The sequence below is a fragment of the Octopus sinensis genome, linkage group LG6, assembly GCF_006345805.1.
Source record: "Octopus sinensis linkage group LG6, ASM634580v1, whole genome shotgun sequence".
In the NCBI taxonomy this organism is placed as follows: Eukaryota; Metazoa; Mollusca; class Cephalopoda; order Octopoda; family Octopodidae; genus Octopus; species Octopus sinensis.
Window position 1 is genome coordinate 40,178,024 of NC_043002.1, and position 25,225 is coordinate 40,203,248.

Genomic DNA, 25,225 nt, shown 5'->3' on the forward strand with positions numbered 1-25,225 from the left:
CTCGTTTAAAGGTGTTGAGTAATCTCAAGACAAGAAGAGACAAACATACACACATATAGACAACAGGCTTCTTTTAATATGCCTCACAAGGCTTTGGTCAATCTGGACTGTAGTAGAAGACATTTGCCAAAGCTGCTACGCAGTGGGACTGAACCTGAAACCATGTAATTAGGAAAGACTTCTTAACCACATGCAACACAGCTATGCCTGTGGCTAGTCATGGCTGTGTAGTTAAAAAGTTTGCTTTGTAACCATGTTGCTTGAGGACCAGTACGACAGCAGGAATATTGTCAGCTGGTGTTGTACACTATAGCCATGAGTCTGCCAATACCTTGTGAGTGAAATTGGTTGACAGAAATTGAAGAAGCTTGTAAATAAATGAATTTATGTGTGAAGCCACATGATCTAGTGGTTAAGGTGTTGCACACGCGGTCGTAAGAACATGGTTTCGATTCCCAAACCTGGCGTTATACTGTGTTCTTGAACAAAACACTTCATTTCGCGTTGTTCCAGTTCACTCAGCTGTAAATGGATAACCTTTGCAATGAACTGACGTCCCATTCAGGGGGTAATGTTGGCCTGTCTGCCTAGCCAGCGGGATGACTTTATTCAAAAGCTACAAGAAGGCAAGGAAGCGCATTGTGACCATCCCAACGGTGTATACTATCAAATATTCTTATTGATACGTGTGTATGAGAGAGGGGAGGGGGAGAACGGAATCATATTTCCCCATCATTTGTGTTCACTCACCATAAACAATACACAGGCTGTGGGCAAGTGTTCTTTTCTTGCAGTCAACTGCAAAGGTATGTCTGGGTTTCTTGACATATTGCACGATCTTTGTCAACAAAAAGCTCGTTCAAACGGTGTTGCTTGTTTACAGTTCACTGCTTAACTATGTCCGAGCTGTTCATTTTTCGATAGACTTAGGGATTATTACTTTACTTGGAAACAGGTGGGGGTTGGTGACAGGAATGGCATGCAGCTATAGAAAATCTACTTCAATAAATTCCTTCCGACCCATGCAAGCATGGAAAAGTGAATATTAAAATGATGACGATGATTACATCAAATTTACTATGGACTATGGTTGCAAAGTTTTAAGTGGTGTCATTGTTCCTATAACTCTGTGACTGTATTGTACACCGGTGCTATCTAGAAACTCTTACCGTTCCAGAGGTTTTGTTCACACCATATTTGTCACATTTCACACATTAACAGAAAATATACAGGTCAATGAGAGAGCCCTACACGGTCGATTGATTTGCTAGAAATAGCACATTTGATAATATAGTCTTTAGATAACCCTTCAAAAGACAAGATACTTCGTGACTAAAACTTTGTTCAATCAAGGTTTTGCGGGGATTAAACAACAAAAAACACACAAAAGTTTTAATTCTCCCCGTTATTATTTGTGTACCATTTTTTGTTGTTTTTTTTTTCCTTTGAATAAAACATGGTTATTTACGAATCTTTTTCTTTTTTAGACAAAAGTATTGCCTGGACGGTCCTTACAGGGGGGACAACTGGTATGTGGTTTCTAATAACAACAACATCGAGGATGCAGGAAATTCTGACATACTTTATACAATGATTAAGGTGAGGTTTATTCATAATTTTATCGTTTTCGACAAATGCTATGTATACGAGTGTCTCTAGACGTGCGTTTGTGTTCTATCCGACTTCGTCCCCATTTAGCAGATCAGCCTTTTTCTTTTTCTTTTTTCTCAAGCTGTGTTCATAAATATTTATTCCTGCACAAATGTGCCCCACCAACTCGTTGATATTCGTTGATAACTTCCAGAAAAATGGGTTTTAAAATTTTTATTTTCTTCGTGAAATTTTTCTACAAATATTTTTCAGATGGTATACAATACGATTATATTGGATTTTAATGTAAAGGGCCTAAAGTGGACCCTATAACTGAGGGAGAATAAGAGTGTGCAATGATTCTAGGCAGGTAACCGAGAGAAAGATGGAACATATTTACAGTCGTGAAAGGGTGGTGGAGATGGAGAGAGTAACCGAGTAGTAATCACATAAGGGAAAAGGAAAGGGTTAATAATGGCGAAGTGTGTATGCTGATTGGTAGAACAACAGGACAAGTATAATAAATGAGATGGCAGGGAGGAGTAAAGAGATAGGAATCATGGAGGGAAGAGGATGTAAGGTGATAGGTAGAAGGTAGGGTTGGTGGGGAACATATATATAACAGCTTCTTAAAGGTGTATTTTTCCATTGGTGGACAGGTCTTCTGTAGTATCACGTATTATTATGGTCCTTTATCATCTCTTCTGAGAGTTGCACTTCATTCCAGGGTCTTCCTTGGTTTCCCTCTGCCACAGGTTCCAATAACTTGGAGTGCTCAACACTGTTGTATTCAGCAGCCATCTCGACATGCATCACATACCCATACCAGCACAGCCTCCACTTTGCACGCACCTGATTTTCACTTACATGGAATGCACTTGTTCCTGAATTTTTTTTCCTTTCTCATGGAAACCTAGTTTTTGAGGTGCAGGTTTGATACTGTTATGAATGGTTATCAAAATTCTGAGGCCTGATACTTTAAATATTAATCAAACTCTTAGACTTCAATTATTTAGAGTCTTTACAAGCAAGACACAACTGTTAGTGGTGGTACTGTAAATATTCATGTATTTAACTCATTATGAGTTGCCTGGTAATCCAGACAGCCTCCACCAAAATTTAATTTTCTTCTTAACAGAACTTTTGGGGTTAATCATTGTCTGAGACTAATCTGTTGAATGGAGAAAACATGTAAAGAATTCTGGAGAGCTAGTTGTTATTGATCTATCTGTCCATTATGAAGTTTAATTAAATGTAGAAATTCTTACACAAAATATTAATAATTCAATTCTTTTTAACTTATGATTTATCAGATTTTTACATATCTGCTTGACCATCCTGTCTTTCTGTGGCTATGTTGTCAAATATGTTCTTTTAAAGACTAGGATGTGATTTGAGAGAAATATGGCTGTTATTTTTAGCAGATCAAGAGACTGCATATAGGTTCCTTTATTGGTTAGTATGTCATCATAATCATCATCATTTAACGTTTGTTGTCCATGCTGGCATGGGTTGAATAGTTTGACCAAGGCTGCAGCAGACACCAGTCTGATTTGGCATGGTTTCTACAGCTGAGAGTGTAATGGATGCTTTTACATGCCACTTGTATCCGCCACAATTGCAATTTTACTTGGCTTCATGGGTCTTCTTCTCAAGCACAAAGTAATGCCATAGGTCTCAGTCATTGCCTCCATGCAGCCCAACACTCAAAAGGTGCTTTTTACATGACACCAGCATCAGCTATGACTATGATTTTACTTGGTTTGACATGTCTTCTCAAGCAGAGCATATCGCCAAAGGTCTCAGCCACCAGTCATTGCCTCTGTGAAGCCCAAAGTTCAAAGATCATGCTTCATCACCTTACCCCATGTCTTCCTGGGTCTAACTCTACCACAGGTTCCCTCCAGTTAGAGATAGGCACTTCTTTACACAGCTGTCCTCATCAATATGCATCACATGACCATACCAGCAGTCGTCTCTCTTGCACACCATATCTGATGCCTCTTATGCTCAACATTTTTCTCAAGATGCTTACACTCTGTTGAAAATGCAAACTGATATAACACATCCAGTGAAGCATACTGGCTGCATGCACTTCTTTCAAGCCCACACATGTCCTAAGCTGTCAGAGCCAGTTTCACTGCTATGAAGGATAGCTGTTCACACACAGGCATCATACAATCTGCCTTTCACTCTGAGAGAGAGACCTGTTGTTGCCAGCAAAGGTAGGAGCTCTCTCTGAACTTTGCCCAGCCTGTTCTTATTCTTGCAGCTATGCTCTCAGAGCATTCACCTCCACTACTAACTTGGTCACCTAGATAACAGAAGCTATCTACTACCTCTAGCTTACCCCACTGGCAGTTGATGGAATCTATTTTCTGTACATTTTTGGTGTTTATTGTACCTGTGCATCTTCCACACACAAAAGCTATTTTCCTTGTTAACCTTCCTTTAACATTACTGCACCTCGTGTGATGATAGCTTACACTGGGTGCATCCAATTAATAAAAATATTTTTGCTTTGTTTTTGCAGGTGAAACAATTTCTTGTGGCACAAACTGTAAAAGACTGCTCCATTATTCTTGCTATGCAGAGACAAGATAATCGGTAATTTTTTTTTTTTTTAATTTATTTAAATTCCTTTCATTAAAGATCTCAAATTTACACAGGTGAGAGAATCATTTGATTGTAATATCATCTCAAGAGTCTTACAATCAGAGAGGAAATGAAATAGTTTCAATCAGGAATCCAATCTGGGTTGCTATTTCAGCTAACCAGGAACTGAATTCTTACTGAATATATTTGCCACCTTAAATTTACAAGAAAATGCACAGGAATGTAAAGAAGAAAAAAAAAGTCGAATGACATCCCATTATCTCTTTCAGATACTAAAATCTCCAAGATTTTTCTCATCAATGAAAGTCACTACTCTAAGTATTAGATTTTCTTTCTCACATTGCACCAACATTTTATTATAGGATTGGTTATGTGTTTACATTGTTTGTATAGTAGTGTAATTTGTGAATGAAACAGATAGCAAGCCTTAAATTAGGTTAATGTAAATTTGTGTCAAAAACTGGCCAGAATGTAGACAATAGAAAGGCTGGAATGCATAGATAGTTATTGGGGTGAACTGGAAAAAGGAAAAAACTAGATTTGAATTAGAAATATTGAAGGATGAAATTGAATATTTTATGCATTTAGCCTAGCACTATGCCATTTCTCCACAGCAGTCTACTTCCAATTATATAATTGTAGTTTTTCATGCTTGAGAAAGATAGTTCTGCAATTTCTTGCAAAACAATCTGCAATAATGGTGTGTTTATAGTGATCATAAATAATGGTGTGTTTATAGTGCACATAAGCCCACTCCCTTCATCAAATCAACATTGTGTGCCACACATCAGATGTCAATGGAGCAGTGCAAAATAAAGTGTTTTGCTCAAGAACATAACGCATCATCAGGTCTTGGAATTGAACCCAGAATTTCACTATCATGAGTACAACGCCCTAACCACTAAACTATGTACTGCCCTCCAATTCCAATATTATACAGAATTATTGTTACCAATTATTTTAAATAGCCTTCTGATTTAAACCTGTTGTGGTCATTGTTTTTGTAATATTATTATTTTATTTTTTTTAAGAATTGAATATATTTTTTCCTTTTAATTTTATTTTTCAGTTCGGATATGTCAGGTGTCTCTTATTTAACAGACTGCTTTGGACAGCCCTATAAGCATTCCTTGGCTATTATTGACTTGGATCCTAAACCATATGAAAAAATTCCCGTTTATATGAAAGAAGATGAAACTATAGTTAATACCTACTTGAAATCACAATTTGCTGTTCCTTGAAAGAAAGAAAGATGTATGTTTGGTTCAGAACAACTTGAGAAACCAATTTACATAAAGAGAAGTAAAAAGATAATTACTTTCTGATGCGTTCAATAAGGAAAGGAAAAAAAAAAATTAAATTTTTGTTGCAGAAAGTATTGCCCCAGAATTCAGTGTGTCTAATTCCAGGCACTTTACATGAAAGGAACAGTATTGCTGAATTACTGATATAGCATCGTAATTAAGAATGAAGATATTTTGGTGAGAAATAGAATGGGGAGATGCTATTCATTTGCTATTATAAGTTTCTCCTTTTAACATCATTGTTATTCCCTTTGGATCCCAAGTGAATAATAATAATTTGTAAGTGCTTGAATACAAATTATTAATTCTAATATAATCTTGCTGTTAGAAAGCACTGCATTATGGAAATAATTGAAATGAAACCAAATTTGCAATCCCAACACCAATGTTAAAATTTTTGAGTTTTACTCACAGTAAACTTATGTGATAGCATATTACCTAAGGAAAACAATTGGGCAGACATGAATAATGCTGTTCATGCTTCAGTTTTTAGATTGAAAATATTATTTTGATTAAAGTATGGACTTTATATATAATTGTCTATATTTTAATACGTTCAAGAAAGTTTCTTTTATTTAATTACTGACTTTACCTTTCGCCTATATGATAATCATACAAATGTTTGACATCTGCATAAAAACTTTGTTGCGAACATATATCATAAAATTAATTTTTTAATAAAACCAAAATATAATGGATGGGGGGGTAATCATTTATTTTATTGAACAAAAAAAAAAAAGGGCGGGGACCCTACAAAAATGAGAATTAAGATTGCTATTCATTGCACCAACATTCGTAAGGACTTCCTCCTCCCCATGATTGATATGGGTTAATTATGCTTTCAGAATTGCCTTTTACCATTTGTCCTTCAAAAATATTTATGAAAATAAGAGTAATGCTGAAGTCTGGACTTCATTTTCCAATTTAACATTTCCAATCACAGTATTATATACTTCTGATGATTTTCGCAATCTATAAGTAGCAAGAAAGCATTCTGTGTCTATACTTAATCATATGAATGTTGATATTCATAATTTTTTTTTTTTTTGTTAACTCAACTTATTTGGCTGTGGTCTTTTGAGAGAAACAGAATTATTCCAAATAAAATCTATTTCTCTGATGTCGAATTAATGTATTAAACACCATCTCATTTGAAAATATTTTTCAATTTTAATGAACCATCTTGTGGTACACTTTCAAAATGACATTATTTAGATCAATCTTACATAGCATATCAAATTTCCTTCCAAATTAATAACTATGCTTTCAAAACTGTATGCTGCTGGCTTTTTGTTCAGAACAGATTAAAAAAAAAAGTAGTTTAAGTAACAAAATCTGTCCAAGAAATCACATACATTTAAGATATTTTTCATATAGTTCTTTTAAGTTCTGAATTAAGTTAAAGAAGACAATTACAGGTTTTTGATGCCTTAGAGTTTTAATTTTCCATTAATGTTATATAAAATTAATTATGAAAGCAGAACACCTTAAAAGTATCTTATTCAGGGATTCCCTCTTCAAGTCACCATTAGTGAGCTTAGTTACAATGACACTTGAATAATCTTGTACCTAAAAAATATATACACAATTTTATTTTTTTCATATATACCTCCATTTTGATAAGTGGGAATTGCTATGTAGTATGGTATTGCAGAGCAACATCCATTTGTCTAAATGGCAGTAAACATATGCTGTTCATATACCTTCCATTCTAATTAAACAGGAGGGGAGAAATGGCAGTAAATTTAGATTGACTATAATTTACAAAACCAAATGAGAAGTTTTACAGTTTCTATAAATATCATAATTTCAACTCTACACAACACTGGCCAATTATGAGAATTATTGAGTAAAATACTGGTGCACACATAATTATAAAAGATCAAGCAGGTACTGTAACTGACAAATAAAAACTGAATTCAGAAGCTACTGCTGTCCAATAAAACCTAAATGATTTATTGAATAAATTATTACAGACATTTTCCACTGGTTTAATGTTTTGTTTTTTGCTGTTTTTGTTATATTTAAATTTGTAAATTTACATAAACTGTGATAGAAATTTATTAGCACTTTGGAACACATTTCAAAATTATGTAATTATTTTAGTTTAAGATATTAAACATAATTCCATAAACATTAAAATAATTTAATGCTTGCATAATTAATATATCAGATTGTCTTTATATTATTTTACTCCAATTACATCTCTCGAAAGAGACTATATTACTGAGTGAAACTTTTTGCAAAGCCATTTCACATAAACATTTTCTTTTAATAGTCATTTCAATTACCGGGGAATAAAGCAATGGAATGTTTTCCAGTCAGAAGGTGGTTATCCTCAATGACTGATGTAGCAGCACTATCCACCGATACAAAGACAAGAGCTCTAGAGGCAGTTATGGAAGTGGCACAATTAATTAGGAAGAGAATTAGCTTAGATGTGCTTTAGGCATTGAACCAAGACAGAATATTATCCATGCCCTCTTTTAAGCTTGAAACTTCTTGTTTTAAGTCTCACTAAGAGTAAGCCACAAAATACCTGTCAAAGACTTTCTACAGGTCACCAGAATACCGCAGTCTGGTAGCAAAGAGAAGTGAGTATATGAATGGCTTGAGTCATTTACATGGGTGCTTTTAAAAATGAGTTCAGCTAGGAGTTTCGTAGACAGCTAGTCTGGACTACATAAAATTTCAAGATTAGGTTTCTGTAAGAACATGTCAAAGACCCATTTCTCATAGCTTGAAACATGGAAGCCAGGTCTTGAATAAGCATAAAAGAATACAGAAATCTGCCAATAAGAAGTGGCTGTTTTCAATATGCAAATAAGGAATACAAAGTAATTTTATACTGCATCCCATTAAGTGTATAAAAGGTGCAGGGGTTCACATAGGATGAAAAGATTTTAAAAAAAGGGTTTGTATGTAGTAGATAAACCAGAAGTTAGCTGTCAGAGCACTCATGAAACGAAATTTCATATCAAAATAGTTGACAGCTTTTGTTACCTAGGTAACAAAATTAGCAGTAGAGGTGGGTGCTGCTAAAGTATAGTGGACAGAGTGGGGAAAAGAGCTATTTGAGTGAATGGTAGATTCTATGTTGTGTATAAAGTGTGAAATAAAGGCACCTAGTGCAAAAGCTGGATAGAACTATGTTGGTATAGTTTGAATGTGTGATGTGCATGAACAACAAAGCAAAAGAGTGGGTAGAGATATCTAAAAGGAATCAGATGTGCAAAACAGAAATCTTAATATGGATATGTGATTTATATGAAGAATAAAAGTCAGGTGAAAGAAGTGTACCAAACAATCCAAGTTGAAAAGAACCTGCAGAAAAAAGTATGATACTACACAAAAGTAGATCTGTCCAACCCATAAAAGCATGAGAGAAAAAGATGAGATGACCATGGCCTCAAATACCACCACTCTTTGCTAAACAACAGCTTGTATTCACAAGACAAACAGTTTGTTGTTAAAAAGAAAGATTATCTTAATAGATAATACTGAGAACTTATAATACAGATATTTGTTATCAAGCATGGGCAATTTCCATATGTGCTACACCGATACTCCACTTTCTGTACACTATAAACAGTGTGTCATCATTCAAACTTGTGGCATTTAATTTATGAAACAATATTTCAAGTTTATCTCATGTTAACAACACTTCTAACAATTAATTTACAGTAAGGTTTGCATATTTAAGGAAATAAAATTGTAAGTTACACCTGATTAGCTAATATCATACAATGAAAATCTTTGGAAAATATTTAATATAATCCAAATCAATACCGCATTCAAAAGAAAGTAAATAAGTAAACCACAAACATAAAATACACTGTTAAAGTTTCATTTAATAGCTTCAATAGTGATGGAAATAATATATATTATTATATTCACTAATAATCCAATTTGGAATATTTACAGATTTACTTTTAAAAATTGCTTTAAATACTAATATGAAACTTCAAATGTATTCAAGTCAAATATTTTTGTAGTCCTTTAGATAAGCCACATTTTGAATATCTTTCTTTTCATGATCATGTTTTCTAACCAGCATAATTTTTTTTTTTTATATTAGATTTTTTTTTCAAAAGCTGTGAATTTATGTGTGTGTGTGAGTGTGTATATATATATACATATATATACATATATATATATATAATATATATATATATATATATAAACCTTGAGAAAAGCAGACACCATTCTGAATTGGTTTCACAATAAAGTAGAAGTTAAATATAAATCATTCAAAACACAAATGATAACTAGGACTATAAATGTGTATGTGTGTGTGTGCACGCGCATAGTGAAAAGAAGTGGGGTAGCTCAGTGTTTTTATTTTTCAAAATAAGTATAAATGTAAAGGACTTTTTTTTATTTTATATTTTATTTACTATGTAGCAAGTGATCTACATTGTGGAAAAGTGATGTATTAAAAAAATTTTTGAGATGCCACAATCATTTATTTATACAATGTGCTTAAGTTATCATATAAAGCATAACAAGATACTGTTTTGGTGTTACAAAGGCCATAACAGCTCTGGTTTGGTCAGTAAGGTGAAGATGGGCAAAGGAGGAAAATGAAGTTGAAATAGTATGACCATTTCTCAAATTTCCAGAGAAATGATATTTCAACTAAACTTTCATCAGAGTTAAGGCAGAACATAACCCATTCTGTTTCACTGACTATTTTCTGGAAAAGTTTGTCAGTTGAGACATAATTTTTGCTGACACAATTCTTTCACTTTTATCCATGAAAACATTTTCCGGTTACATTGAATCAATGATTTCAGAACAAATGGTATAGTAACTTGCTTCTTCATTTCGATATTTTTTTTATTTATTTATTTTTTCTTTTCAAACTGATCATAAAAATACTCCTTTTTTTGAAATTGGTGAAATTTTAAGATTTTTTTTTTATATAATATCTTCTTTTATTTAAAGATAAAACTATAAGTATTTTTTTTAATGTAATGGTCATTATTTGAACTGTAGGTTCAACTTTAATTTATCACATGATTTAAATAAATGAAATTATTCACTGATAAAAAAAAAGGGGGGGGGGTCTGTTCAGAGAAATGCTGAACTTAAAGCCACCAAGATTTGTTTGATTTTTACAGAAGTTATCCATAATATGAAGTATAAACCAAAACTGACAATTGATTCTAATTGTGTAACACCAAAAACAGAGAGAAGCAGTATCAATAACTATGACACCTAAAAAGGTAAAGTTATATCTTCCAAAGTATAAACTCCATGAATTAGTTTGTTAACTGTGCTGAAATTGATAAATGGGTCTACCTTACCTTTTAAGTCCCTCACATTTGTTTTTTTTTTTTCTTTTGGGATTAAAAACATAATATTCATCCACTTGTAGATGCCATTAGAGTAGAATCAAATTGTAACAGTCTTGAACATGAATTAGAGGGGTGAGCTAAAGCAGCATAGGGTATACTTGTAGAAGAAAGACAAGTACTTGAAAACATTCACACAGAGAAAATCTATATATATTTAGGAAAGAAAGAGAAACAGGCATAGATAAATAGCTCATTATAAATGAACATGTTATGGAATTTCAACAATCTTATATCATAGAAAAGACTGTAGATTTTTTTAAATTATCTAAACTGATGTTAAGTTCCATCATTTAAAAAGTACTGGATGTATCTAGATTTTGCACACATAGGTTCTGCCTTTGTGCCTATGCAAGTAAGCAATCCTATGTTAACTTGAATGATGTGTTGATTGGTCCATGTTAAAACTGGCATTATCACAAACTGACGTTGAAGCAGCATTTTTCTTTAAACTATCAAAGTATTCCTGTTGGGACTGAGCAATCACTTGTGCAAGGATGTCATCTTCTTCCCATTCTGTTAGACCTGAAGTGAACAGACAACACTATAACGAAAGGCACTACTTATAAATCAGTCTTGCTACAGTGTAAATAAAACTATAACCATGGCTTAATGTAAAAGCAATAAAAATATATTTTGAAAGATAAGATAAATTAAGTCTTTAAATTAGATCTTCATTTAGCTATCTCCAGAAATATCTTCATTATATGGGTTGAAATAGAAAAACAAATCTAGATTCAGACTGTCGTCATTTTGTAGCATCTATACAGTACATTTATTTCTTCATAGCTACATTAATATGTTAAGCTATGCTCTAATCTATATTAGTTAAGATAAGGAAAATTACACAAGATGTTAACAGTCACTCTTAAACATGTCAAGGTGAAGAGTGAAAAGAAATATATGCAAACTTTATTTCTATAATGGAAGATTTAAAAGAAGGGCAAAAATAATCTAAACTAGTTAATGACATCTATATTAAAAAATAAAGATTTCACTAAATTTATTCATTTTTAAACTTACCAAACATAGTTGGTGGCAAGTGATTCATTAAAGATGCAGTTTCATCAAAACCACCTGTAGCCATATCACTAGAAGTGCAACTTGCAGTTGCACCAGCTGCAGCACCAAGAAGAGGTTCACTGCCAAGTTGAGGCGATTTAGGACATCCTATAAGAAGCCAATAAACATTAATATCACAATATCATCTGTAATTAAATAATGCTGAAGGTGTTTTAAAAAAAGCAAGTAAATTTTTACGTTGTTATTACTATTTATAGACAACCTTGTTCAAATTGTTTATTCACAACATACTAACAAAAGGACAAGAGACCATTTGGATAGCTTCAACCTAATTATCAGTTGTATAAACCAAACACAAAATGACAACAAAAAAAACAATCTAGAAAATAAAGACAGAATAAATGAAATTAACAGTTATTCTTCATCATCATCATCATTTAACGTCCGTTTTCCATGCTAGCATGGACGATTTTGACAGAGCTGGCAACCAGATGGCTGCACCAGGCTCCAGTCTTGATCTGGCAGAGTTTCTACAGCTGGATGCCCTTCCTAACGCCAACCACTCCGAGAGTGTAGTGGGTGCTTTTTACATGCCACCTGCACGGGGGCCAGTCAGGTGGTACTGGCAATGGCCTCGCTCGAATCTTTTTACACATGCCAGTGAAGCAACGTTAGTAAGGATCACGCTCGAATGGTGCACTTTTACGTGCCACAGGTATGGAAGCCAGTTGGCTGCTCTGGCAACGATCACGCTCGGATGGTGTTCTTGGCACCCTACTAACACAGGCCCAAGTGCCAGTAAGGCAACGCTGGTTATTCTTTTAGTTATTTCACTGAAGAAATTACCTCAGTAAGTTTTCCCTCATCCATGATGAGAAAGAAATATGTAATCACTATCAATTCACCATTTACATTCCCTTTCCAAATTGACTTTGAAAAGACAGGTGATCACAATGTAAGTCAGTTCTGATTTGGAGTTTCTGCACGTCAAAATAGGTCAAAAGACCAAACTATGCTCATACATTTCATTTTTGGTACTTTTCTACAGCTGTGTACCCTTACTAACACCAACCACTTTACAGTGTACTGGGTGCATATATGGTGGCAACACCATCAGAGTGATGTCATGTCAATGATAAGACCTCTTGACTCCTACACTGTATCTGTTCATTTGCCAACCATTTTATGGAGTGTACTTCATGCATTTTATCATGGCAGCACTACTAATGAGATTGCTTTATATCTCATAAGATTAAAGATGTATATAATCATCATCATCATCTTTTAAAGTCCGCTTTCCATGCTAGCATGGGTTGGACAATTTGACTGAGGGCTGCACCAGGCTCCAATCTTGATCTGGCAGAGTTTCTACAGCTGAATGCCCTTCCTAACGCCAACCACTCCGAGAGTGTAGTGGGTGCTTTCACATACCACCGGCACAGGTGCCAGTAAGGCGATGCTGGTAATGATCACGCTCGAATGGTGCCTTTTACGTGCCACCGGCACGGAAGCCAATTAGCCACTCTGGCAATGATCATGCTCGGATGATGCTCTTAGCACCCTACTAACACGGGGCTCAAGTGCCAGTAAGACGATGCTGGTAACGATCACACTCGAATGGTGCCTTTTATGTGCCACTGGCACGGAAGCTGGTTAGCCGCTCTGTCAGCAATCACACTTGTATGGTGTTCTTTGTACCCCGCTAGCACGGATGCCAGTCATCGAACTTGATTTCGATTTGGATCAAGAATCAAGAAATGGCAGAAACATCATACTGTTAATTTTACTTATTTGGGCAACTTCTAAAAAAAAAAACAATATCAAATCAATGTAAAATTGATCAGTTAATTGTATAAGATTTGTTCTAAATTTGTAGTACAAAAGAAAAATGTTGCAAAACATTTGATTTGAATGAAATGATTCTGAACCCTTTTAATCTCATAAAGAATTATAATGGCAGTAGTTAATACTTTCTGTTTACAAACAAAACAGTCAAATGCGTTTAAGTTATTCTTACATTGCAATGAATTTAAAGACTTTAAAGTTTAGAGTTCAGTGTAGTTTTATTTCAACTGTGTAATAAATTTCTCCAATAAAGGAATTTTCATTGAGGATAAAAAAATTTTTAAAAAGATAGTTTTAAAAGAAGAACTGACACTATTTTGTTGCTTTTATCAACAACTACATCCATCAACACCCATGCCTTGTCTCTTAAAAACAAGATCTTTATATTTGAATGAAAAGAAACTATTAATTATGCATCACTTCAAAAATTGAAGAATTGGATAATCACCCAACCGTAAAATATATAATAAAAAAATATACCTGAATGCAATGCTAAGTCAACAGGCCGATTCGGACTACAATGTTGCTGCTGCTGCTGTTGTTGTTGTTGCTGCTGCTGTTGTTGTTGTTGTTGCTGCTGTTGCTGTTGTTGCTGCTGCTGCATTTGTTGTTGCGCTAACTGTTGTTGTTCATGGGAGCTTTCTTCAGCATTGGGACTACTTTGAGTGGAGTTTGAAGCACTACGATTACGGGGTGAACGTCCAAGACGGCCACAGTCAGGAGAGGCAACTGTTTCTGGACCATTTAGAGAATATTCACTGGCGGAGCTACATGTTGCACTTGCAGATCTAGCCTAATAACAAAATATAAATACTAAACATCAAACCAAATAAAAACTTTAGATGTTTTAAACAGTGGTCTATAAAATACAGATAATTCTATTGTTTTACTGATTTCAGACAGATTGTTATCATGCTGGGAACATTGCCTTCATGAGTATAGACAAATTAACCCCAAACATTTAACTACTACTTTGGAAGGATGAAAGAGAAAAGTTGACACGGGTGAGGTTGAAACTCAGTATATAAAGGGACATAACCGAATTTCCCATGCTCATTTGTACAATGCTCAATTGATTTGGCCATCCACCAGTATCATGTTTGTACACAGGACACCCATTACTTCAAAACCAGTTCTTTTTAACATATACTAAACAACGTTTTTCCAAAATCACTTAAGATAATTTTAAAAAACTAAATCCATAGGATATATTTTTATAAAAATCAAAATAAACTGTCACCAAAGCTAAAAATGTGACAAAAAGTGACATTTGATAATCATCACAACCAGAATAAGAATATTTTAATAGTGGATGCCTACTGTTTAAACTATGTAATTACTGAGCACTTCATCTTCTTCAAAACTAAATCCAACAGCAGAAAATTATTTTTTAAAATTCATCTATCATTTCCATAGCAGTATATTTTAGTCAGAGATGTTGCCAACTAAAATCTAAAATAATCTCATTTTACAGAGCAAAAACTTCAATTATGAAAAATTATATATTCACTGAAATTAAGCATACAGCATATGTGTGTGCACGCGCATGTGTGTGTGTGTACACACATGTGCGTATGGGTGCATGTGTGTGTGCATATGTATAAAACCAAAACATTATCATAGTACACAAAATATATATTGAATATGATGATAGTTTATGAAAATACAACCATCATTAACAGTTTCAAATAACTGCTTATTCCAGTGGACTTTGTGATAGTGGTTGTTTACATAAGCATGAAATCAGCATTTTAGGCAACACAACAGGAAATAAAAATTTGTAATATCCATGTCTTTCTTAAGGATATTAATAACATAACTAAATTAAAGTAGGAATTAAAATCAGGTCACTGACTCGGTTTACAAAGTTCTTACTGCTACACTACAGCACTACCAAGACACTTTGAAATATTGCATCCTGTTAACATTTCATCTGTACTTGACTGCATGTTTGATCTTAACTGTTCTATGTGTATTTTTCCATCTGTCCTCAGTGCAACCTTCAACTGTAGACAAACAGTTAAAAGAAAGAAAAAAACTGCTGGACAGCAAGGCACCAACTCCAAAATTACAAAATATTTAGCAAATTCCAGTTTTGTGAATTGAAATTAAATGCCAACTGAAATGTAGGCATCAGAAGAATGAAGTAAATCCAACTGCCAAAACAAACTACACCAGAATAAACAGCAAGAAAAATAATACATTACATGTATGTAAAGAATTTTAGCATAATCTTTTATGCAGATTTGATCCTGTTTGAATAACAAAAATAGCATAATTACATTCAAGTCAGAAGTGATAATTAATTAATAAGACGAAATACAACATTAAAACGACTATGTACTGAAGTATTATCAATAAAACAAAGCTCATATTTTCTGTGGGATTTCTTGCAAATCTTCTAAGACTAATTTAAAGTATTTTGAAGGAAACAAAAATAAAACTACTTTCAGATAATGCTAAAAATATCAGAAAGAAAAAAGTTTAAAAAATTACTTCTGCTCCAACTTATGTAACAAAAGTATATGATGGTAAATGTCACCTGAGACACAGCTAAATTATAGAGAAAATGAAAAAAAATAGTCAATAAATAACAAATTATATTAAAAATATCACAGCATTGTAGCACTGATGTTCTTACTGGGCCTTGAATTTTAGCTCTCTTTTCATTATCTCTAAGCCACTGCAAATATGATTCTCGAGCCACCTGCTCTTCAATTGTTTCTTGAGTCAATTCCCAGTCAGTTTCACGTAATTTATCTTCTAACATAGCCTGAAAGAAGAAAAAAAATTATATCAGGTTCTTTTTATTAACTGTTACATTGATTCATAACTCATTCTACCCCCAAGTTTCAATTTGTTCCTTTTTTCCTTCTTTTTTTCATTTAGAAGAAAAAAAATTTGTTTCACTTATATTCTTTATTTTGTTTTGAAAGAGCTAAAGAGTTGTTCCAAAACATTTAACAGCTTAAAAACAATTTTTAAAGCATATTTCCCTACAGAAAAAAATTAACTATTCAATTTGAAGAGATAACAACAAGCAACAAAGATTTTGTTACAGAGATTTTTGTTACAAATAGGTGTTCCTGGCTAAATTTGGTATGTTAATTTCAAATCTATAATTAGGTATTTCCTATCACATCTAGATTTTGTGTAAAATGCAAATCACTTAGTAAAATTCCCTACCATGTCCAAAGTTTGGTTTTAATCAGCTTAATGCCAGAAATATGAAACTTGCTTTTCAAGGTTAAAGCAATTTATATTTGCTAATCATACACAAACTCTAACGATTTTGATCAATATATCCTCAGTTAGCAACACTGAGTCAAGAGCATAATAACAGTGCAACGGTCAGTCACTACATGACAGTGAAGTAGAGTGGTTGTTGAAGACAGCAGTCCTCTGAAGATTTTGCTAGTGATATAGAAATACGGAAAGATAGCATATATGTTCCAGATGCAACTACTTCCCCACATTTGTTAAGTCAAGCAGATGTTAAATGACTTGGTGATTTGGAATTACCAAAAGAAAAGGCAGAGTTGCCTGGTTCCAAACTTCAAGAATAGGGTTTTCTCCAGCTAAACACCTAAATTTCCCATTTCCACCATTGCCATCAGCAATTTTCATCATTTTACTTAGGAAGAAAACATTTGTTTCTGCCACAATATCAGCAGCCTGATATTGTGGCAGAAACATATTGGCTTTCACTATGATCCAAAAGAATGGAGGCTGTTCATTGACTTTAATAAAGCTAGCCTTAAAGCTGTATTACTATACAACGGCAATGAAAAACTTTCAATGCCTATAGCACATGCCACTGACCTTAGGGTTATAAATCAATGGAACTACTAAGATTCATCAAGTATAAGGTCCACATGTAATATTTGTGGCAGCCTTAAAGTTATTATTTCTTGGGTTATAGTTGAGCTACGCAAAGCATATATGCTTTTTGTGTCCATGGAACAATAGAGATGACAAGAGCTACTACAAAATACATAATTGGCCATCTAGAACTGAACATGTTGGTAAACACAATGTGAAATATCCAGCACTTGTTAACCCTTGGAAAGTACAGACATGGCAGAAGTAAATAGACACCCCATAAAACATATGTGACTGCTTAATCATGCTATGTACAAAAGAATCCTTGGAACTGTCTGAATTTCAAAGAGGGTGTATTATGGATCATTCTGAAGGTGGACATAGCATAAAATTGCAGAAAACTTTCAACAGTTAATAGAGTAATTGTGCAATTCACAAGAGAAGGAAAAGCGTCCACATCACCCCACCCAGATCAACCAGGGCCCTCTGACAGGACTCTTCTCTTTGCTAAGAGAAGTATAGAGTACAACCTCGTTGCAAGGCCTCTGACATAGCAAAATAAGTTGATATCAGTCCCAGAACAGCAGTCAAGTATCTCCACAAACTTGGTTACTATGGCAGAGTAACCAGAAGGAAGCCACTTCTTCGACCAGCCAACATTAAGCGGAGAAAGGATTGGGCTAGTGAGATGGTGGAGAGGCCACTAGCATTTTGGGACACTGACATATTCTTTGATGAGTCAAGATTTGCTCTATTTCCTGACAGTGGTTGAGTGTGGGTCTGGAGACTCTGTGATCAAGAATTTGATGTGAAAAGATTGCAGCCAACAATGAAACATAGCAGCTATTCTCTGTGATGATTTGGGGATCAATTTGGAGCAATGGTTGATCGGAGCTGGTGTAGTATGAGGGAAACATAAACTCAGATAAATATGTGTCCATATTGCAGAAAGGACTCCTTCCAATCTTCTCCAGTGGTGAAATGATTAAAGACTCTTTATTTATGGAAGATGGGGCTCCTTGTCACACAGCTAAAATGACCCAATACTTGTTGGATGAGAATGGCATTAAAAAGCTTTCATGGCCGAGCCAGTCACCAGTTATGAACCCTATTGAACACCCCAGGGACATAATGGACAGGACACTTCATAAAAAGAACAAGAAAGCATCTTCAAAGCCAGATGTTTTGAGATTACTGCATGAAACATGGCAAGAAATTCTGCAAGAGAATATTCGCCATCTGATGAGTAGTATGCCTAATAGGGTCCTTGCATTGAAAAATTCAAAGGGCATGTCTACTAAATATTAAATGTTCACATTATAACAATTAATACATAATCTGGATGTATAATTTCAGATTTAAATAAATTTTAATGATTATAAGGGTGCCTATTTACTTCTGTCATGTCCGTGTAGATATTCTACCACTTCACATTAAACTTGGCCTTATGAAAAATTTTGTGAAGAGTATGGATGATCAAGGTAGTTGTTTCTAATATTTAAAGGATACATTCAAAGAAATATTGACAGATGCTAAGCTACAAGCTGGAGTTGTCACTGGACCACAGATCCACAACTCATCATTTCCATCTAATCTAAATGAGAATGAACTAGGAGCATGAACATCTTTTGTTGAAGTTGTCAAAATTTTTCTTGAAAACTACAAAGCTGAAAACCACCGTGAACTCATAGAAAACATGCTTAAATCTTATGAAAACATGGGATGCAGAATGTCTTAGAAAATAAATTTTTTACATTCTTATCTTCCCAGCCAACCTTGGAGCTGTGAGTGACAAGCATGGCATGAGCACATCCACCAACAGATCTCAGATACCAAAGTAATTTCAACCTATATATGGTGGGAGATTATTGTTGGTTCCTGCAGAAGGAGAGCTCATCATCCTGCAAATGACAAAGGTAGAGGAAACACCAAAGTTTCACTTAAGAACAGGAAGTTGCCTCTCGGCAGCAACAACAAAATACTAATGCACTTTGGATGGATGGTCGGATGCAGGGGGTGGCAACTCCACCAGCAGAATTCCACTGTCTGTCTTAAACTGGAAAAAGGAGGAAAGACATTCCTGTTCACTAATTATTTAAGTATACCTAACATAAAACATGGCATGGAAAAGTAGTTAAGACGACTTCTGTAATAGAAGCACATGAGAAAGAATGAAAAATAGAGGTTTTTGGTTCCATAAAATCTGAACATGATAGAAAATTTTAGATATAAGATCAGAAATTTGATAGGAATCAGTAGTTTACGTAGCTGTAAAAAAAAAAGTTGTAATTTGTTGCCTGGTGTAATAGATGTATCATTTCATGCATTATGAAGGGAGAGAACAATAAAACAAATGACGAAGATTTATGATTTCCAGAAGATGAAAGATAGAATGCAATTCATGGATTTGGAAGAATATAATGGATGCAAGCATTAATAAACAACATTCAATAAAATATCATCCATGCAGCACTGCGCAAAAGTGCACTTTATACATAGCATCAAACACTCTGTCTTCCACTCAGAGATAGAATGCCTTTGCTGTCAACAGATGTAACAGTTTCTTGAAATTATAAGACCTCATCTTTACTTCAGATAATATGCTTTGGATCTTTTCGCTTTGACCGGCAGATTTTTAAAATAATTTCTTTGTAACTAAACACTTTTAAACTTCATATACTGGTAGAATGTGTTACATAAAACATCTTTTTCTCAGAAATTGTTGTTGACAAAGAACCAGAGAAATTGTATTCACCTCAATAGACGTCATTGATTGGTTGAAATTACCAAAATGCAAGAAATTAAACAACAAATAGCTTACAAACTACAGAATTTTCTCAAGAAAGTCAAGAGAAAAAGATGCTTTATGTAACACATTCTACCAGTATACGAAGTTTAAAAGTGTTTAGTTACAAAGAAATTATTTTAAAAATCTGCCAGTCAAAGCGAAAAGATCCTATGCCTTTGTAATAACAACCTTCACAGCTGATTGGATCACCTTCAATAATAAAAGCTTCTGCATAGTTGAAATGGCATTTCTGCTAACTACTCCCATGAATGCATTTTTTGTGCACATGAAGTTTATGTTGAGTACACAGCATAAAGTTTCTATTTACATACAAATATTAAATTACAGAAAATTTTACATGATATACAATATATGATACCAAAAGCCGATATCAACTTACTTTTTCAATATGAAAATCTTCTGATTGTGTTACAGCATCTCGCATTAAATTCTTTTCAGCTAACTGAAATATAGAAATAAAAAATAAGTGAAATAACACAAATAAGTAAAACCAATTTTGCTTTGACAGTAATTTATCTAAATAACTCTACAATATTAAAAACAAAAGATAAATACTATTAAAACCTAAAATATAAATTATCTTAGGAGAATAATTTTGCTAACATTTCAAATTTCTTAAAAGTCCTAGTTGCAATTTAAAATACACTCAATCTTCATTGTATTACATGAAAATATGATTATCCAACACTATTCAGAGAAAAATTAATCACAAGAGATAAAACTAGAATAAAACAAATACATAAATAACATTAAAATAATAGAGGTATTAAAAAGTTGTATCATTTTTTAAAAATGAGAATTTTTCCGTTTTAACACTTATAACATTTTCATTTGCATATAGTAAATATATTATTTAACTGCATTAAAAGTTTTAAATTTATGTTATCCCAAAATCAGAAATGCACATTTCTCACTATATATCTCAACAGTAAACTTGCTTTGTAAGGAAGCTAACTGCAGTCTACCAAGGTAAAGATCAGCTAATAATGTTTACAACTCTCAGTAATAATCTTGAAAGTTGTGGGGAGATGCGAGTTATAACATTTCAGGCTGGCGCTTTCTTTGGAGAAAGGATTAAATAGTTTAGATACTCTAAATTAATAAGTTCAAAACTAAAATAGTTTAATAACAATATTTTTATTAGCAGAAATAAATTTAGTAAAATTAATGCTTTAAACACATATTACTATAAATACAAAAGAAATTTATAGAGTAAAAAAATAAGTGAGGATAAAGTTGGTAAATAGAGGCAAAACACTGAAAATCAAAATGAATACTTACCCCAGGCTGAAGACCAGGTAATCCAAGTCCTACACCTATGGTAGCTTTATATGGGTCCACAACTGAATTATAATGAACATTTCTATGATAACTTATTCTTATTGGTTCATTGTCCGTTTTATAAGAAGAATGAAATGTGTTGATAGGATCTAAATAACAATATGTGAAGAAAGAAAAGTCAGTACAGGAAATAGCCAAAAATTCTTCATTTGAATGGAAAATACTCTTAAAAATTTATTAAAATAAATTAGACAAATTAAAAGTTGTTACACTGAAAAATAACCTGGTTTATGACCATAAAAAAGGACAAGAGTAAATGCTGTATTAATAAACACGTAACATTTATTTCTACAGCAGGATGATGTAAATTAGCAAGCATTTTTACATTATCAGAGAAACCAAAACAAAAATGTTTTCAAATCAAATCAAATGAGTTGAAATAAAATATAACAGCTGAAGTCTTGGAAGTGGAACATATTTTAACCCATTTGATTCCATCCTGCCCAAGACCACCTCTGGATCTGATATAAACTTATGTTCTAAACACCAGCTCAATGACAAAGTTATTTAACAAAGGTAATGTATTTCAACAGAAACATAGTAACAAAAGAATTAAACTGTGCAGTTAACTATTATTGATAATTGTGATCAATGAGTGACAAAACTTCGACATTGAAGGAAGTTGGAATATTAACTCACTGTTCATAAAATAAAGCATAATAATTCAAATTGAGAAGCACAGCTGCATCTGGCAACTTACTACGACATCTTCAACAATTTTTTTTGTTTTTATTTATTAACAACTTATACAGGAGGAAGAGCAGCATAAATTAACTTTTCAGCTACTAATTTAACCCTTTTGGGACATGCAGGCTGATTGATCAGCCCAAGTGATACAAGCTAAAAGGACTTTGAGGCTAATCCATTGGCCCAATGAAACAAATGAATGGTTGGTTTTGAAGTGTAATAGCCAATCAGAGATCGTCTTTCAGTAGATGTCACCATGTTTGCCCAAAGTGTTCAGTGTGTTTTTATTTGTTTTTACCACTGCAAAGATGAGCAATTCTGACGAAAAGTTACGAGCTAAGCAATGAGATTGATACAAGTGAGTCAATGCTGCAAAGACCAAAGTTCTAGTAAGTAGGAAGGCGAACACATCACACACACCCTCAGGTAGGTGGCCTTGCTCAATCTGTAGAAACTCCATAAGATGTACCCAGTGTAAGCTATGGACACATAAGAGGTGCAGTAACATCGAAGGAAGATTAACCGAGAAGACAGCTTTCGTGTGCGGTAGATGCACAGGGGCAATAAACACCACAGATGCTCAGAAAAGAGATTCCATCACATTCCGCTACCTAGGTGACCAAGTCAGTTGTGGAGGTGGATGCTCAGAGAGTGTTACCACTAGAATAAGAATAGCCTGGGCAAAGTTTAGAAAGCTTCTACCCCTACTTGAGACAAAGGCCTCTCGCTCAGAGTGAAAGGTAGATTGTATGATGCATGCGTGCGAACTGCCATGCTTCACAGCAGTGAAACATGGGCTGTGACTGCTGAGGACATGCATAGGCTTGAAAGAAATAAAGCTAGCATGATCGGCTGGATGTGTAATGTCAGTGTGCACACACGACAGTGTAAACGCCCTGAGAGAAATTCTGGACATAAGAAGCATTGGATGAGGAGTGCAAGAGAGACGTTTGTGCTGGCATGGTCATGTACTACAGATGGATGAGGAGAGCTGTGTGAAGAAGTGCCACTCCCAAACAGTTGAAGGAATGCAGGGTAGAGGTAAACCCAGGAAGACATGGGATGAAGTGGTGAAGCATGACTTTCGAATGTTGGGCCTCACAGAAGCAATGACGAAAGACCAAGACCTCTGGAGATATACTGTGACTGCGAAGACCCAGCAAATAAAGTGAGTTCATGGTTGTATCCTACACCAGTTTCGTATAACCAGCCCCAGCCCATTCAAAAGTACCTTGGATTGTAGGGCGACCTGCTGTGCTTGAGGAGACATATTGAGTCAAGTACATCAACATCATCATCATCGTTTAGCGTCCGCTTTCCATGCTAGCATGGGTTGGACGGTTCAACTGGGGTCTGGGAAGCCAGAAGGCTGCACCAGGCCCAGTTTGATCTGGCAATGTTTCTACGGCTGGATGCCCTTCCTAATGCCAACCACTCCATGAGTGTAGTGGGTGCTTTTTACGTGCCACCGACACAACATCAAAATGAAAATTAAATGGAAATTGCAGTTGTGATTCCTGTGCCGGTGGCATGTAAAAAGCACCATCCAAACATGGCCAATGCCAGCGCTGCATCAACTGGCTCCTGTGCCGGTGGCATGTAAAGAGCACCAACTGATCAAGGCTGTGCCAGCTTCCTCTGGTCCCTGTGCCAGTGGCATGTAAAAAGTACTCACTACACTCATGGAGTGGTTGGCATTGGGAAGGGCATCCAGCTGTAGAAACACTGCCAGATCAGACTGGAGCCTGGTGCAGCCTCCTGGCTCCCAGACCCCAGTCGAACCGTCCAACCCATGCTAGCATGGAAAACGGACATTAAACAATGATGATGATGATTCTAGTGATTCAAAGAAAGCACGTATGAAAATATTGAAGAATCTGTGGAAAGTGAAATAGAAAGTGACGAGACTTATTCTGCAATGATGCCATAGTTCAGGATCAATGATACTAAATTGGATTGTGATGATCCCTACCAGCTTCTTGAGTCCACAGCACCAAAAAACATGCCACCAAAAGAAAGCACTCCCATTGCATACTTCCTGCTGCTTTTGATAGACACAATGACAAAACTTTTCTTGATTGAGACAAACCATTATGCAAGACAGTTTCTGACCAAAGCCAGACTGAAACCTACATCAATCGCCAAGAATTGGATGCCAACATTAGGCACAGAGATGAAGGAATTCACTGCTGCAATTCTCAACACGGAGCTACTAAGAAAACCAACCATCAAATCCTATTGGTCTTATTTGACATCACAAACCACACCCTGGTTCAACCAGCTGATGGCCAGATGCAGGTTTGAACTTTAGTTGAAATTTTTTCACATGGTGGATAATAGGAATCAACCAGATCCTCAAGATGTGAACTATGATCCCTGTGCAAAGTTTTCTCCAATCATTGGCCACGCATATAAGATGTTTTGTCACCACTATACACAACACAGAAGCATATGTGTTGATGAAAGTTTGATTGGGACAAAGAACAAAACTCAGCTGATGCAGTATTTGCCCAACAAGCATCACCACAAATGGAGCATCAAACTGTGGATGCTGAGTGACTATTTCAGCTTACTTGCTGGGCTCCTTTGCTTATTGAAGTAAGTAAGACAGAGAAAGTGAAACAGGTCTGCACCATTGGGAACTATCTTGGCAAAGGATATCATGTTTTGTGAACTGACTGAAAATAACACCCACATAACTGGAACTGTTCAAAGAAACAAAAAGGAGCTTTCAAAAAGCCTTAAAAGTACAGCAACAACCAGGTGAGAGTTTAAACTGCAGACAGGGAAAAATCTTGACTACAGCATTCTGCAAAAAGTCCCCCCAAAAA

The 25,225-nt window shown here is 34.7% G+C and overlaps 2 protein-coding genes and 1 long non-coding RNA gene across 7 annotated transcripts in view; 2 read left to right on the plus strand and 1 right to left on the minus strand.

Annotated features, from left to right (window-relative positions):
* LOC115212861 (inositol-pentakisphosphate 2-kinase) overlaps positions 1-7,494 on the plus strand; it is a 68,626-nt gene extending 61,132 nt beyond the window's left edge. For all 5 annotated transcript variants that reach the window (XM_036503846.1, XM_036503845.1, XM_036503844.1 and 2 more), the window contains exons 13-15: positions 1,488-1,599; positions 4,124-4,197; positions 5,276-7,494. In XM_036503846.1, the coding sequence (XP_036359739.1) occupies positions 1,488-1,599; positions 4,124-4,197; positions 5,276-5,447 (358 nt within the window). In that variant the 3' untranslated portion in view covers positions 5,448-7,494. The remainder of the gene's footprint in view (positions 1-1,487; positions 1,600-4,123; positions 4,198-5,275) is intronic.
* Positions 7,495-7,688: 194 nt separating this feature from the next.
* On the plus strand, positions 7,689-22,868 carry LOC118763890. Its single transcript, XR_004999649.1, has 3 exons — positions 7,689-7,914; positions 13,883-13,890; positions 22,858-22,868. It is a non-coding gene; the product is annotated as an uncharacterized LOC118763890 (long non-coding RNA).
* LOC115212860 (OTU domain-containing protein 5) overlaps positions 10,391-25,225 on the minus strand; it is a 41,295-nt gene continuing 26,460 nt past the window's right edge. Inside the window, exons 5-10 of the mRNA XM_029781647.2 lie at positions 21,648-21,796; positions 20,746-20,808; positions 16,377-16,508; positions 14,216-14,528; positions 11,891-12,037; positions 10,391-11,392 (exon numbers count right to left, since the gene is read on the minus strand). Coding sequence (XP_029637507.1) covers positions 11,238-11,392; positions 11,891-12,037; positions 14,216-14,528; positions 16,377-16,508; positions 20,746-20,808; positions 21,648-21,796 — 959 coding nt within the window. The 3' untranslated portion in view covers positions 10,391-11,237. The remainder of the gene's footprint in view (positions 11,393-11,890; positions 12,038-14,215; positions 14,529-16,376; positions 16,509-20,745; positions 20,809-21,647; positions 21,797-25,225) is intronic.